The following is a 17,333-nucleotide window of genomic DNA, read 5'->3' on the forward strand; positions in this document are numbered from 1 at the left end:
CAATCCCTCCGGTGACGATGGCCTGTATATCATTGGTTGAGTCAGAGTCATTGGAAAAGGAGATGTACCGGGCCATGCATTCCAACCTGGCATAGGACTAGGAAAAGAAAACATATAAGGGTTAAGATATATATGAGGGCTAGGATAGCACCTAGCATAATCAGAATGGACTGTGCTGTGAGCGTCGTCGGTTGAGGCATTGGGCCCGGTGATTGTGTGGGTTCTGTTGATGGACCGGTGTCGTCATCCCTTCTCTTTGGATTTAAAGGGCCCCGTATTCTCTTTAGACACGGATTTGCCGACGCTTCTGCTTTTCCGACAGCAAATATGGTTTGCCATGGATCTTAAACCATGGTATTAATCTGGCACACACGCTAACTCTGGGACAACGATCTGTTCGCGATTAGGTATATAATCATACCGGTTTTCCTAAATTTTGATGTATTCCGAGAAGAATACCAGCCAATTCGTATTCGTTTACCATAAGTCGATTTTGTGCTGGTCATCGAGTACTTCAGGTTCCTTAAGAATCAGTTGTCGGAATCTAAATTGCCGCAACACTCTATCCGTCTAGTGCATCTCGACAGTAGCATTGTTGACCAATGGGACCTTAACATGCCAAATGTTCGGATTTTGAAAGAATTCTTTTAGAATTACTGCCCGTATTGCTGGATCCTCATATAGTGTCCATTGGAACTATATGAATGTGATAAAAATATTAGTTAAATACATAATACTAAATACTAAATACTAAATATGAAACAACTATTTTATGTATATATATTTTATTTAATACTTACTTACACTTCTGACCGTTGGTCTAATAGAAGCCTTATATCTTCAAGAGCGGTAGGTATTCCAACATAACTCGCCGGATGATTTCACCTATTTAAATAAATTTTCAGCATACAATTTTATTTAAATCTATGGAATAATTGTAAAATGAAATAAAAATTTTACCTCGTTATGAGTGGGAATGTTTATGAGTGGTTTACTCGAGGACGTAAAAAATGGAAAGCGAAACCGAGCCCATAATTTTAGTAGCGATAGACAGCCTCCAATTTTGACTTTATTTGGTGGCGTCGCCCTGCACATTTCCCGATACAATGTTGTCAACACGAAAGACCCCCAACTTAATTTGCCAACTGCTCTAAGGTCAACGAGTTTCAACAGCCACCTCAGATGTACAAGGTTTCGTGACAAGTCCGACATCAAATAACCTCCAATCATCTCAATGATGTATGCCCGAGCATATCATATTCTTTCTACTTCAGTTGAATCATTTTCCGGCTTCGGTAATGTGTCTCATAACCATCCCATCTCGATCCAACCTTCGTAAATATTATCCAAAATCACACCCAAAAGATCGTAGCATATGGCTCCCCAATTAGCAGATTGAACGAACCCGGTGAGTGCGGACCCATCCATCGGCAATTCTAATTGTAATTGGACGTCCTCCAAAGTGATAGTATACTCTCCGCATGAAATAGAATGTGTGCATCTCAGGTCTCCACCTCTCTATTAACGCGCTGATGAGTTTCAACTCCAACTTGCACCCCCGGCTTATAGTGGCCGCGTGCCAAAAACCCGCTACCCTCAAGTAATTTTCTATCAACAGTGATGGAGGACCAGACATATTACGAAAATAATTTGTAACACCCAATCTACAGACTGTTATAAAAAATTATAAATTACAAATTAATTAAAATTACATAAATGAAAAAATATTAAATAATATTCAAAAATTAAAATTAATTAGAATTACATAAATGAAAAAAATATTAAATAATATTCAAAAATTAAAATTAACCTTTACCATTTTCATTTGTTCGACGGAAATATGTTTATGACTGAGACGAATTAATTCCTCGGCTATTGCTAACATGATCAAATATTTTTAAAATTATAAAAAAATAATACCAATTTAGAAAAAAAATTAAAGTAAATAACTAATTAAAGAAAGCTTTGAGAAATTTAATGAGAAATTTGAGAGCTTTAAGGAGAAATTTTAGAGTTTTTTTTGCTAAAATTTGAAGAAATATCGTGTGAAATAATAGGAGGGTTTTTATACTTTTTTTTTACTGTTGAACCCCCCAATGGTCAAAAAAAATTAGCCGTTGGGGTAAAAAACACGGAACAAAACGCGCCCCTGGGTGAGCCTTTTTGCCACATCAGCAAAGTGCGTCCACGTCAGTGCGTTTTATGCTGACATGGCAAAAACGCTCCCCAGGGGCACGATTTGCTGAAAATTTCCCCTTAAAACGCTCCTATGTGAACGCGTTTTACCAAAACCGACCCTTTCCAGAAAATAATGATGAAATCGGCCCATTTCCGTAAATATACTTGAAAATGGGCTTTTTTAGGTAAATTAATCTACTTTTTGATATGATCAACTCTTTTATTAGTTATTAATTAGTCTAAATAATTAATATGGTTAATTTTTTGATTAAAATATTATATGGTTATATATAATTTAAATGTCATCTTATATTCTAACATATGGCTTCCCAATTCGTTTGGATATACCATATTTTTCTCTTTTATATTATACGACAATTGTCAAACTTTAGTTTGAGCTAATATATTATGTTGAAATTTGAGATTCAATTTATATGTTTTAATTTTTAACATAATTTGATTCTTTTACTTTTATGATGTCATTGGTTAGTCTAAATAATTAATATTATTAACTATTTCAATCGAAATGCTGACACCGGTTTTTCTTAAAAATACTATTCCAATAGAAAAAGATTATTTATCATAACGAGTTTGAGTTGATTGAGTCTTAGTTTAACTGGCATGACATTGTTGCTAATATAGGAAGACGGGGTTTAAGTGCGCTGAAGTGTATTATCCTCTTATTTATGAGTTGGGTAGGGACAATGAGTAGTTTTAAGCATAAATCATAATGAGTTTGAATATCTGTATCTATAGATATATCCTAATAAGTATTTTTTAATGTTATTTTTTATTGTTATAAGAGACCAAATTTCAAAATGTATAAAATGTATAGAGCCTTAATGCACATTTTAACCTTTAAAATTTTAATTTATTATACATATTTATCACAAATAAATAATCCATACGAGATGCTGATACAACAGAGAATCTGCATAAATTTAATACATTTGTCAATTGCCAGCAAAATTTTGGACGGTTTGAGTGCAAGTTGGATGTGTTTCATCAGCCAAATTCATTTGAAAACAGAGAATAATATCAAATAATTGCTTCATATTTTTTCTTTTCTTGGGGGTGGTTGGGTTGGGGGGATTATATTCTTCATCTACTGCAAGCCTCCCTTTCTTTTATGCACTTATGCATTACAATACAGCTATTCCGCTCTGGAAGTTGCACTTGTATATTGAGAACTTTAATGTTAAATTTTCTATACCTTTGTTTCTCTAATCCTAGATATATATGCTTAATCCATATCTAATGTTCCATTTGTGTGCTCTACTTGAACTGCTTGGCTTGTTTTGGCCTTCCTAGCATAGATAGGACTGTTGCAGAGATATGCCTTGAAGACAGCCCTGCTTCTTCTATCTGGTCTTGGGGTGATCCATGATCTATGTATCTATCTGGAAGCACCATTGCTCTCAACTGCATAACACCTCTAATTCTAATTAGATATGATTAAAAAGAAGCTAGAAATTGATATTTACGGGGTGAAAATGAAAATGGAAATATATATACCTTGAGAGGTCCATCCAAAATACCAGTCAAGCTCAAGAAATGTGATACATGAGAGCCAAAACCTCCAATGGAACCCTCTTCCACAGTAATAAGAATCTCATGCTCATTTGCTAATTGCTTGATGAGATCCCTGTCTAGAGGCTTACAGAATCTTGCATCAGCTACTGTTATGTATATGTTTTGTGATCGCAGCATGTTTGCTGCTTCTATGCATTGTTGAACTATTGAACCATATCCCAGGATGGCTACTCTGTTGCCTTCCATAATTATTCTTCCTTTCCCAATCTGTTCATCCATTGTACAAGAGAAACATTAATCACTTCATCTGCTTTGATTCTAATTTATTTTGGATGTTTAAAATGATTGAGTATTGTAACCTCAAGTGGAGTTCCTTTGTAATCATGTGGGATAACCACTCCAGTGCCATTTCCTCTAGGGAATCTGAAGCAGCTTGGTCTGTCATCGATGGCTGCTGCTGTTGCAACCGTATGCATGAGCTCGGCCTCATCGGATGGAGCCATTACCACCATGTTTGGCAAGCAAGCCATGTATGTAATGTCAAATGCACCACAGTGGGTAGGTCCATCTGCCCCAACCAAACCAGCTCGATCCATTGCGAACCGTACAGGTAATTTCTGAAGATCCACATCATGAACCACCTGCCATTGGAGTGAAATTTTGAGAGTTGCAATACGATATATCCACTGCAGTATGTCCATTTTCGAGAGCATACCTGATCATATCCCCGTTGCAAGAATGATGAGTAGATAGCACAGAATGGCTTGAGACCCTCGGTGGCTAAACCAGCTGCAAAAGTAACTGCGTGTTGCTCGGCAATCCCCACATCGAAGCAGCGGTCCGGGAACCTCTTATGGAAGAAATTGAGACCTGTTCCCCCACCCATTGCTGCATGGATGGCTACAATCTTGTCATCAGCCTCAGCTTCTTTGATGAGCGACTCAGCAAAGTACTGAGTATACGACAGTGTAGAGGACTTGGACTTAAACTGCTTGCCTGTTTCCATGTTGAAATTTACGACACCTAAGAGCAGACAGAAGAATAATCATCATTTTGACAGAAGTGATAACATTACAAGTGATTAAGAGTTGCAATGGTACCATGCATTTTATCAATTGCTGCCTCAGCTGGGGGATAGCCCTTTCCTTTCTCTGTCACAATGTGGATTAGGACCGGCCCCGGGGCAGGCATCGCTTTCACTTTCTCAAACATAGCTACTAAATCTTCAATATTGTGTCCATCAACCGGACCGATATAATATAGGCCTAGTTCCTCAAAGAGAGTGGAGCCAGAAGCACTAATCATTCCTCTTGCATACTCATCTACTTTTGCAGCAATTTCATGTGTTTGACCCCCAATTTGCTTAGTTAGGCCCTTCAACAACAAGTAATATACACAATCAGATTTCTGCCTATACAAACACGAGATGAATAACAAGCGTAGAGAATTTACTTTTGCTTTCTCCCGAAGTTTTCGGAACTCGGCGCTTGCTTGAATCTTGGTTAAAGCCCTACTAAGAGCTCCAACAGGAGTAGCAGGACCTTGTAGAGTTGCAGTAGGTAGAGACACTTGTTTATTGTCGTTCAACACGACGATCAAGTTCGAATCAAGGAACCCTGCATTATTCATAGCCTCATATGCAAGTCCAGCAGTCATAGCTCCATCTCCAATCACTGAAATCACATTGTTTTTCTTCTTCAAAAGGTCTCTAGCCACTGCCATACCGAGTCCAGCTGATATGCTAGTGGAACTATGTCCAGCACCAAAAGCATCATAAACACTTTCATCCCTTTTAGGAAACCCTGCAAGGCCTGAAGTTTTTCTTATGGTATGCATCCTGGACCTTCTTCCTGTCAGGATTTTATGAGGGTATGCCTGCAAATAATAGCTTCTTTGAAGATGCTATTTACATATAAACTCCCATATGAAAGCAAACAAAGAAACAAGTCGGCAGTCTCGATTCTCTCACCTGATGCCCAACATCCCATATAATTTTATCATCAGGTGTGTCGAATACATGGTGTAAAGCTATTGTCAACTCCACCACACCTAAGCTTGAGCTAAGATGCCCTCCGGTCTTAGATACTGTGTGCACAATATCAGCTCTAACTTCTGCCGCCAGTTGTTCAAGTTCCTAAAACACAATACATACATATGTATATATGTAAGAGAAAAAAAGCAATCTCATTAAATTGATCATCTGGTTTTGTTGGTTACCCTTGTTGATAAGTTCTTCATGTGAAGAGGGTAATTGATGGTGTCCAACAATGGCGTTGCCGGTTTCTTCCCAGAGAAATCGATCTTCCAGCCATCGTTTTCTTTCCTTATCCTCATTTTATTACAACCCTCATCGCCTTCAAAGTTTCCAGCACAGGCTTTGGGACACAACTGGAAAAAAACACAGACAAGACAGAGAGCAGAACATGTAATAAAGTGTTGATGTTATGGTAAAGAAAAGAAGAAAAGAAAAGAGATATGTTACTAACATGTTTGTAGGAAGAAAGGTTAGGTTTGAGACATGGAAGAGGAGGACGGAAAGAGGCAGAAACCGCCATTGTTGTAATGTGAAAATAGAATGAGAGAAATGAGAAGGCGGAAAAAGCTTAATATAGACGGAGCCTGGAATCAAGTTCACTGTGTGAGAGAGAGAATTGGTTAATTTGATTACGTGTCGGGACAATCCCCATTTTTTATTCTCATTGTTACATTTAGCTATTTTATCATTAATTAAGAAGATTTTAAATAATCACGAGTCAAGTGAGTTAGATGGTAAAATTTTTCTAAGGGTTTGATTCTTGTCGTGGGATAGAGCAATTTTAAATCTTGTGACCAACATCTATCCTATTAATAGAGCTACAAAATACAAAGAATTAATAATTAGGCTCGCTTAAATAGATACTTTAAAAAATAAAAAAATTTAAATAAATTTATTAATGATACATCATCAAATATTAACCTTGCATTCATACTGTATCACAATGAGTTAAATTCTTCAATTAATACTCTCTCTTATGAATATTAGCTTACGCCATATCATTTACGGAAAAAAATATTTATTAAAAAAATCTTAATTCAATTGATAGCAATGTTGTTATTTGTGTAGAATGATATGAATTTGAGTGTACTAAGGCTTATTTATCCTCTTTAATAGTACAAAATATAAAAATATCATCAACATAATATAATTTATTTTGTAAAAGAAAATACTAATATAGTAAGAATTTGAGTCCTTAATTGCCATAATCCTTCTCCACCCTTAAATAGGAGAAAAAGACTTATTTAAAACCATGTCCTCCTAATTATTGCAATAGTAACGATGCTAACTAAATTAAGATTCAATAGACCATTGTTAGTGAAATTAAGAGTATTTTTATTCAATTCTTTTTTATTTAATAAATATAATTTGACAAAAACTATAAAAACAATAAAATTTAAACGTAATTAAATTAATGTGATTAAATTAAGAATAAATTAATCAAATAAAAATTGAATAAATGTATATTAAAGAATACATACAAATTAATATATATATCTAAAAGCTCAAAAAACTAGGTACCCCAAGAATTTTCCAAGAATCTTTTCCGTTTACATATTTTCATACTTTTTAGTGCTAAATAGTGCATACATAATTCAGAATTGGGTTCAATAAAAACAATTGAGATTTTGGCTCTTAAAAAATTGAGAATTTGTAAACATTTATTATGAAATAATAAAATAAATATTATAATGTGTATTATTCAAAATTAAATATATTATAGCAAGTGTATAGTTTTAAATTTTTATAATATTTATTCAATATTTTTATAATATATCATGCAATTATTTTTTTATTTTTTGAAAATAAAAAATATTTTATATAATAAATCACATATATTTATTTACTTTGAGGTTTTAATTTTAAATTTTTTAATTTTAATTAGTTTATTTACTATAATAAATACATTTCCTAAATTAAATGCAAACACTGAACTTAATTAGATATTTAAGGATAAAAGGTATCATTTTTGTCTAATGAATTGTATTATATTTTTGTATTATTACATCTAGGCAAGATACACATTTTAAGAAAATTATAATTAGTGTACTAGAAATCTTATCACACGCATATGTATGCGAAAATCACAAATATAGAACACAAATATATGTTTTAAAAATAACATATAATAAATAATAAAATGTATGACTTAAAACTAATTAATAATAACACATGAAATATGTATGATATTAAAATTTAAAAAATTAGATTAAATTGTTTATCATTGTGTTATCATCAATATTGAGTCAGTGTCAAGTTAACTTATTACACCAACTCCATCAAAATATGTACAGTTGTTGAAAGTAATAAAGTGTGCATATTAAAATTTAAATATTTAAAATAAAAAATATAAAAATAAAGTTTTAGCTATGTGGTAAATTAAAAGTTTTATCAATGCAATTGGTTCAAGTTCAAATATCATCATATGCATATTATTATTATTTTAAAACAAAAAGACTAAAGTGCCCTCAAATAATATAACTTATTTTAATCATGGAAGGGCGTTTTCGTAACTTATCTAATTGAGTTGATGACCTATTTGAGGGTGGCACCAACTCAGTCAAGGGTAAAGTTTTTATTACTGCAATTGACTCAAGTTCAAATCTCATCATACGTATATTTTTATTGTTTTTAAAAAAAACTAAAATATAACTTATTTTAATTATGAAATAACATTTTTGTAATTTCTCTAACTGAGTTGGTGACTCAGTTGAGAGTGACACCAACTCAATCACCAATTTAAATAATATTATATATATACAATTGGTGAAACTAATAAAATTAAAATGTATAAAAATATAAAAATAAAGCTTTAGCTGAGTGGTAATTTAAAGGTTTTATTAATGCAATTGGTTTGAGTTCACATTCCATTATATTCATATTTTTAATGTTTTTTATATAAAAAGACTAAAGTTCCATAAAATAATATAACTTATTTTAATTACGAAATGACATTTCTGTAATTTCCTAACCGAGTTAGAGACGCAGTTAAGAGTGACACAAACTCAATTAGAAACTTAAATAATATTCTAGAATAACATACATGATATTCACTATTTTTGTTTTAAAGGTAAATTACTCTTTAATAAAATATTTTTATTAACTATTATTCCACAATTTACAAAAAAAAATTAATATTTTTGTTTGATTTTATTTGTTTAAAATATTAAAAATACTTTTTGAAGGAAAAAAAAATTAAATACACTTACAAAAAATTATTTAATAATTTTCTAAATTAGTGGAAAATTTTAATAATTTTGATAGTAAATTATATTTTTAGTTTTATATAAATTTTAATTTATATTTTTAATTGATTTACATTTTTCATCTGTGTATTTAAATATACAAATAAATTCTTTTCCAACCCCAAAAATCCATGTTGGAATGTAACAAATTTATTTTTTTGCTTAAAAAAAGAATCTAAAAATTTCTTTAATTCTAATTCTATTGGCCAGAAACAATTTCTTAAGTAACAACCAAAGTATGAGTAAAGGTGGACACAGCAAGTACTACAATACACACAAAATAAATAGGGTACAATAAAATTTGTTTATACAGTTTGGATTTTTATGTCCGTGGAATTTGACTTAGTGAGAAGAATTTACTATTTTTAAACAGTTAAAATTAGTGAACTTAAATCTATCATACCTTAGTGATGATTCCTCACTATTATACCTTCAAAGACTAAATTGCTCGTCACTAAATTCTCCCATTGAGAATTTATTCTAAAAAATCACCAAATAAATGTTTTATAATTTCAAATGCACTCTTGTAAATAATGTTTCTCACTCGAACTGATAAGTGTTTTTTATATTTAGTACATTAACCTATACAAGTCTCTCAATTATATAAAAATCCATGCTAAAGATCTATCATAATCTCTACTAAACAACATCTAAAATAGTTGAATACAATATAATATTAACAACCAAGGTAAATATGGACAATTGACAGCTAAGTTTCTAACATTTCAATTCGATCCAAGGGATTTGATCTGATTCGATCTTCCAAATAAGTTTCTCCAAATAATTTGATCTTTATTGATAAGCTTGATTCATTTCATAATACCAACTCAACTTAAAGATACGATTTAATAAATTGTCAATCTTCTAATGTTTTGTCACAATTAGGAAAGTGGATACTTCCTTTTTAACGCATTGAAACAACTTCAAATATTTCAATAAATTCTATGTTATATTCTAAATGCGGATGGGGTGCGACGCATCTGCACAAGCATGGCCTCTGTTGGAGGTTTATTGAGAGACGCGGACGGTGCATGGCTTCATGATTAAGGTTAGGATAACTGAGGGGGTCCGAGAAGGCCTCCGGCTGGTCAATGTCATTGGTACGTCGAGACTTATCGTCGAACTCGATGTGCTGCTGGTAGTTTGTCTGTTATCTAGTCCCTTTTGATGCTGACCATCCTTTGAATACATATGTTACTGGCTGTTTAGCTTTGATAAATGAAGGGTGGGTTATGGAGATATGTCATATCTTGCGAGAAGGGAATAAGTGCGCGAATCACCTTGCGAACTTGGCCCAAGAGTCATCCGGTAAGTTGGTGGTGCTGATAGATCCGCGGTGACCGTCGTACCTCTGTTGCAGGCGGATATATCGGACACGGTTGTTTGCGTTCATAGTTTTGTTTGCTATTATTATGTACCGAAAAAAAAAGAAAAATGGTTACACGAAATAAAAAACTGACACAATATTTTTAAAAAAATATTACATTCGTTCGTAAGGCACTTATTAAAATAAACAGATGAAAAGTATAATTCAATTAAAAATATAAAAGGATATAAACATTATAAATGAAAATTATTAAAGTTTTTCAACTAATTTAGACAATTACGAAATGATTTTATAAGTGTATTAAATATTTTTAGATAAATAAAATAAACAAAAATTATTTGGAAATTGTGAAATATTAATTACTAAAATGAAATAAGAATATTTTATTAAAGAGTGATTTACCCTTAAAAACTAAAATAATCAAACATCATGTACATTAATACAAAAATGCTTGGTGTTTGTTGCTTTTTTTTATATGATAATACAAAAATATAATACAATTGAAGCTTTGAAATTTTCAAATTATAGTTTATTTAAAAAATAATATTTAGGCGTTATTATTAAATTCAAATAAAATTTTTATCAATTTGTTATCTTTTTAAGTTTTGCGGTATTTAGAAACATATTTATTACAAAAATAAATTAATTAAAAGGTGACATTATAATATATACAAAGAAAATTAAAAGGTAAATCAATTAAATATCAATATATATATATATATATATATATATAGATTTTTGTATAAGATAATTTTATCTTCAAAAATCGAAAATTTAATTGCATGATATATACGGTAAAACTAATGGTCTTTGTTTTGCTACAATGAATATTTTATGTATGTTATTTTCAGTTTCACTGAACAAGTTCTAAAATATATACAAACTAAGTTTTGACCCTGTGATGTACCTATTTTCAAATTCCCATAATAATATTTAATTAATTTATTTTTTACAAAATAAGTTTTTTATGTGTGTAAATAATTCAAAAGTAAAAATATAAACATTTAATAATTTTTTTGAAAATAATAAAATTTGAATAATAAAAAATTAATCAAATAAAAATTGAAGTAAAAATTAATCGAAAAATGCATACTATTTGAAATATTTCGAACCAGTTTATAACAAATCTTCTAAAAACTATAAAAAGAAAAATGTTAAAAAGAAACAAACAAATAAATAAACGAAACGAAACATATATTTAACCCTAAAAAAGTTTAAGTACTTGAATTTTTTTTTCCACTTTAACTCTTAAACTTGAAAATCGTTATTCATTTAACCTCATTCTATTAATGACCATAAAAAGAAAAAAAAGGATAATGTGACTTTTAGCTCCTAAACTTGGCAAGTAAGATTACATTGGCCCTTTAACTTGACAATTAGGTTCATTTTGGTACCTGAAATTTTTTTTTGGTTTATTTTGAACTTGAAAATTAGGTCTATTTTGATCTCTAAATTTGAAAAATCTAAAAGTTTGATGATGTGTGTAACACCCCCACGCCCGAGACCATCGCGGGAGTCTAGCTTGAGGGGTTACCGAACAATATTTATCAAATTAAGAACTTCAAATCATTTGTTTCTACATTCACAGCTTTCTAACTACTTAAGTTTTACAAGCCATTTACCCAGATGAAAGTCCTTTGGATAGTGTGATCGAACCTTCGACCCGTTCCGATTCCCGAGCTGGCTTGTTCAAAACTTGGTACCAAAATATAAAGATTTTGCAATTTAGTCCACAATCTTTTCTTTTCCTCGATCGCGACTTGAATCTCGTTTCTCTTGATTATGGAGCTTGGAAGCTTGAAACAAACCCTAGCTATGGAGAACCCTTGAAATTTCGGCCTAATGAAGAAGATGGACAAAAATTGGCTTTTAATTTTGTTTTTAATTCATTTTAATAACTAAATGACCAAAATACCCTTACTACTAAACTTTCCAAAAATTCCTTCCATGTCCTAATTTTGTCCATGAACTTAAAATTGGTCAAATTGCTATTTAAGACCTCCTTATTAATATTCCAAAACAATTTCATACTAAAAACTTCTAGAATGCAAGTTTTGCAACTTATTCGATTTAGTCCCTACTTTCAATTTAAGCACTTTAGGCATAGAATTTCATCACGAAATTTTCACACAATCATGCAATCATATCATAATCATCAAAATAATTATAAAATTATTATTTCTATCTCGGATTTGTGGTCACGAAACCACTATTCCGATTAAGCCCTAATTCAGGATATTACAATGTGTCACTTTGAGATTATGCTACATCATCACTTAAAAAATAAAAAAAATTTAGATGATGATGTAGTTCAATCTCAGAGTGATATATTTAGTGTTTTAATAATCTAACCGATGGTTGAACATGTTAGGTGACCAGTTCTCCATTCAATCAGTTGACTGGTTTTACCGTCGGATCAACAATAATTAAATAAATAATTTAAAATTCATAAAAATCTAAAAAGCCAAGTAAAATCAGTTTTATCTTTCTTTTTACTTTTTTAGATTTTAAAGAAATTTTAATTAATTAATTAATTATTGGTTTTACAGTCAAACTGATTGAACCGGTTGAATCGAGAACTGGTGGTCTAATATGTTCAACCACGGGTTCGGTTATTAAAACATTGAATATGACTCTCTGAGATTGTACCATATTATCATCTAATTTTTTTTCAAACTTAGAGTGTTATGTAATCAAACTTTTAGATTTTTCAAGTTCAGTGATAAAAATGGACCTATTTGTCAAGATCAAAATGGACAAAAAAATACAAGTTCCAAAGTGAACCTAGTTGTCCAGTTCAAAGGCCAAAAGTTACATTATCTATTTTTTTATCAATCATTAACATAATGGGCTTAAATAAATAACGATTTTTAAGTTCAAGGGTCAAAGTGAATAAAAAAAAATCAGAGGCTAATGTAAACTTACTTGTCAAGTTCAGAGACCAAAATTTACATTTACCTTTAAATGGATTTAAATATTTTGTTTTACCTTTTATTAATAAATTATTTTAAATGATTAATAGCATTAAATAAATCCTAAAAAATGGTTTTCATGGTTAAACAAATGATTACAAAAATGGTTACACAAAAATAAACTAACTCAATATAAATTTGAACATCATCAACCATGGGGTGAAATTTATTGAATTCCATGCACCGAACTTATCAATTTTCAAGTTTGAAAAATCAGTCAACTTGCGACAACTTTTTGGATGAAATCTAAGTATTTCATGGTTGAGATGTCTCTATAGAGTTAAAAGATATATCTCTTAGCTTCAAAATGCACTTTTAATCACTCGATTTTGAGTTTAGGAGCTCAGGTTATGACCATTTTCGTGAAGGCTGCATGACCAGAATTTTTGGACGAGATTATTACAGAAATTACGAGTTTCGAGCTTTTAATTCGAGTTTAAATCATATTGGGTTCAATTTTTAAGCTTAATTTTTATTATATATAAGCCCAATATTGTATTTATTAGGTTTATTATTTTATTTTATTTTTTTTTCCAAATTTTGGATTATTTTTAAGTTTTTTAGAAGTTTTATGTTTATTAGTCAACAAGAATGTTTAGTTTAAAACTACTTGTTATTTAGATTAATTAGATTTTCAATATACTTGAGAGTGTTATTTTGATGTACTTAGCTAGCTTATATAAATATCTCTTCATTGTTCATTATATACAAAATTGTTTTTGTGCATTAATGAAATTTTCAACTCTAGGAGATAGTTTCTTTGTGCAAGATTGTTTTCTTGTAATTTTTAAAACTAGTTTTCTTCTTAATTTTCTTCAAAGAGTCATGAGAATTCATTTTTTATCCTTCAATTTGGCAATGATGAAAAATGAATTCTTATAACTCCATCAAGAAAATTGAAAAGAAAACTACTTTCAAAAATTACAATAAAGCAATCTTGCACAAAGAAACTAACTCCCTGAGTTGAAAATTTTATTAATGAACAAAAACAATTTTGTATTTAATAAATAATGAAGAGACCTTTATATAGGCTAACTAATTACCTCCAAATAAAACTCTCAAATATACTGAAAATCTGATTAATTTAAACAAGAAGTAATTTTAAACTAAATTTTCTTGTTGACTAAGAAATATAAAACTCCTAAAAACTTAAAATACTTAAAAAAATTCAAAATTCAAAATAAATAAATAATAAACCTAATAAATACAATATTGGGTTTATATATAATAAAAATTAAGCCTAAATTTGAACCCAATATGATTTAAACTTGAATTAAAAGCCCGAAACTTGTAATTTCTGTAATAATCCCGTCCAGAAATTTTGCTCGTGCAATCTTCATGAAAACTATGATAGCTTGAGCTCACAAACTCAAAATTGAGTGACTCAAAATTATTTTTGAAGATAAGAGATAGATTTTTGAAACCTATAGAGACATCTCAACCAAGAAATGCTTGGATCCCATCAAAAAAGTTTTCACAAGTCGACTGATTTTCCAAACATGAAAATTAGCAGTTTCAGTAAATGAAATTTAATAAATTTCACCCCATCCATGTATGTATGATTTCCCCTTTCCTCGAAAAGATTTATCATCAAGTCTTGTCTTTGTTTAACTAAAAAAGAATTTTTATCATAGGTGGATGGGTTAATTGAGCTCCTTTCAAAGGATAAACAAATTCCTAAAAGAATGAAACAAGTCCACTAGACAAATTCTTGTTAAGGTTAGTGAAAACATAATCATTCCTTACTTTTGGATAGGTTCTCTATTTCTTTGCATTCTCCTTTTGAATGGAACTCTCTAATTTTACCTCGTAGGAATTTTCACTCACCAAAGTTGTACCATCAAATTGACGTTTATCATTCAATGTCTCTTTTTTTTTTCAGTCTTTTGGCATGAATCATCCTCACTTCCCTTTAACCTCTTACAAAAATTTTGAACATTCTGTTAATCAGAATACACCTCTTTAGAAGGACGATAAAGGTATAACTCATCCAAATTCATAGACTCTAAGAAACAATTCTCACTATCAACTTTTTCCTGTTCACAAAGTTCACTATCACTATCATCATAGTTCTCACTATTATTATCAATTTCTTTGACATCAACTTTGAAACAAGGTGCAATGCTAGATCTAGACTCAACAATAGGCACAAAATCACACTTATGTCTTCACATATGGTTTCCATTGAATTTTCGTGCTCATTCATATCACCATTGTCAATGATAGCAGTAGAAGAAGTGTAATACTCTATTACCTGACCCGATCACCAAGTCTGAGTAGAAGGATATCACATTCGTTGTCAGAGCAACAACGAAAATAAAACATTTATTTCATAGAATAATTCTTGTAAATATAAACATTTCAATATAAAAACATGATATTCAACCCTTCCCAAAACTTATGAGCCTATGTACGCACAAGAGTTAACCCGAGATTGAAAAATGACAAAATTTTAACATTTTCAAAATCGTAGAATAGGTATCAATACCCTAGCCAGGTACCAATACCAATTCTAGCATATTGCCTGTTAGAATTCAACATTTGAAACATTACTAGCTTGAGTTCAAAATTTCCAGCTTGGATTGCTGGCCTAACAACTCCTGGTTGTAAGTCATCCAAGATAGGTACTACAACATCTCATATAGTCTTGTTACGTATTTGAGCGTCTTGCGATAACGGTGGGTCATTAGCATTTTGGTTTTGCATCGGGGGTATGACTTCATAGTTTCTTGGTAAAGCCATATTCCTTTGCTCTCGAAGTCTTCTCCAAACAGTTCTTTCAATTTCTAGATCAAAACCGATAATAAACTCGAAATTGCTTTGGGTCATATAGCACCTAAAATAAAATGTGAAAATAGCGACAAAAAGAAAACAAGTTAGTAACAACTAAATTTTATGAAATAAAAACAAACAAAAATAAACATAAAAAACACCATCCTCAGCAATGCCGCCAAAACTTGATCGGTTGTTTAACATCGCAACAATAATGTGCAAGCGTACACTGTCGATGCAAGTATAGTAGATAGATATAAGTCTGTCGAATATTGATCCCACGAGGATGGTTGTCTTTTGTCTATCAATGTCAGTGCAATAAATAGATAGAAACAAGATAAATTGTGAGAGTAGTTGTCGAAACAATAACTTGAAAACAATAAGATAAAATATGATAATGATAAACTAGGATGTCCAACATGGATATTCAACAGAATACTAAGTGCTCACAAGGTATAAAAGGATAGGTGATTGTCGATGCGTTAGATTGCAAAGAGTATCTTACCAAGCTTAACTTCTATATTTAATCTAAGACTTAAACATGCATATTAACTGTAATACCCCATACCCGTAACCCAAGTTGGAGCGGAATACGAAGCATTACCTAACTCGATCTCAAGCACACAAACGTTCCCCAAGTCATCAAGACTTGGTCCAAATTAGAACTTTTTCAATTTTTACTTTAAACTTCTTATTATGGGCCTACGAGCCCCAAATTGACCATTGAAAACTATTCGGGATCAACCCGGGTCCTTAAACCATCTATAGAAAATTTAACTTCGAACAGGGCACACGCCCATGTTGAAGGGTAACACGCCATGTGGCTATTTCAACATGGTCGTGTTGATGGCCCGTGTGGCTCGCACGGCTTAAACAATATAGGGACACACCCGTGTCATCTACCCGTATGGAATTAATTCTAAATGCACACCTACAGGGGTTTTCACACGGCCTGGCACACACCCGTGTCCCTAACCCGTGTCCTTCACACGGCTATGACACGCCCGTGTCCTAGCCCGTGTGCAAAAAAACCTAGACATTTTTTTCTGATGTTAGCATACCAGAAATACCACACGACCAAGGCACACACCCTTGTGCTACGCCGTGTCCATCACACGGCTGAGCCACACGGCCGTGTCTCTGCCCGTTTGTTTACTATCATGCATACTGACTTGAAATTTTTACGTGCAGGGGACACACGGCCTGATCACACGCCCATAAGGCAGACCGTGCGTCACACATGGCCTAGACACACGCCCGTGTGTCTATCC

The 17,333-nt window shown here is 31.6% G+C and overlaps 1 protein-coding gene across 2 annotated transcripts; it reads right to left on the bottom strand.

Annotated features, from left to right (window-relative positions):
* Nucleotides 1-3,211: 3,211 nt before the first annotated feature.
* On the bottom strand, nucleotides 3,212-6,346 carry LOC107962064 (probable 1-deoxy-D-xylulose-5-phosphate synthase 2, chloroplastic). Of its 2 annotated transcripts, none has more exons than XM_016898290.2 (9): nucleotides 6,198-6,346; nucleotides 5,929-6,099; nucleotides 5,681-5,845; nucleotides 5,164-5,586; nucleotides 4,812-5,085; nucleotides 4,427-4,734; nucleotides 4,071-4,352; nucleotides 3,717-3,978; nucleotides 3,212-3,600 (listed from the first exon to the last, which is right to left on the bottom strand). In XM_016898290.2, exons 1-9 carry the CDS (start codon nucleotides 6,264-6,266, stop codon nucleotides 3,575-3,577), a joined length of 1,980 nt encoding a protein of 659 aa, XP_016753779.2. In that variant the 5' UTR covers nucleotides 6,267-6,346; the 3' UTR covers nucleotides 3,212-3,574. The 2 variants fall into 2 exon arrangements, with proteins under 2 accessions (XP_016753779.2, XP_016753778.2); XM_016898289.2 differs by having other exon boundaries at nucleotides 3,694-3,978.
* Nucleotides 6,347-17,333: the final 10,987 nt, after the last annotated feature.

This window comes from Gossypium hirsutum, chromosome A12 (genome assembly GCF_007990345.1).
Source record: "Gossypium hirsutum isolate 1008001.06 chromosome A12, Gossypium_hirsutum_v2.1, whole genome shotgun sequence".
NCBI lineage: Eukaryota > Viridiplantae > Streptophyta > Magnoliopsida > Malvales > Malvaceae > Gossypium > Gossypium hirsutum.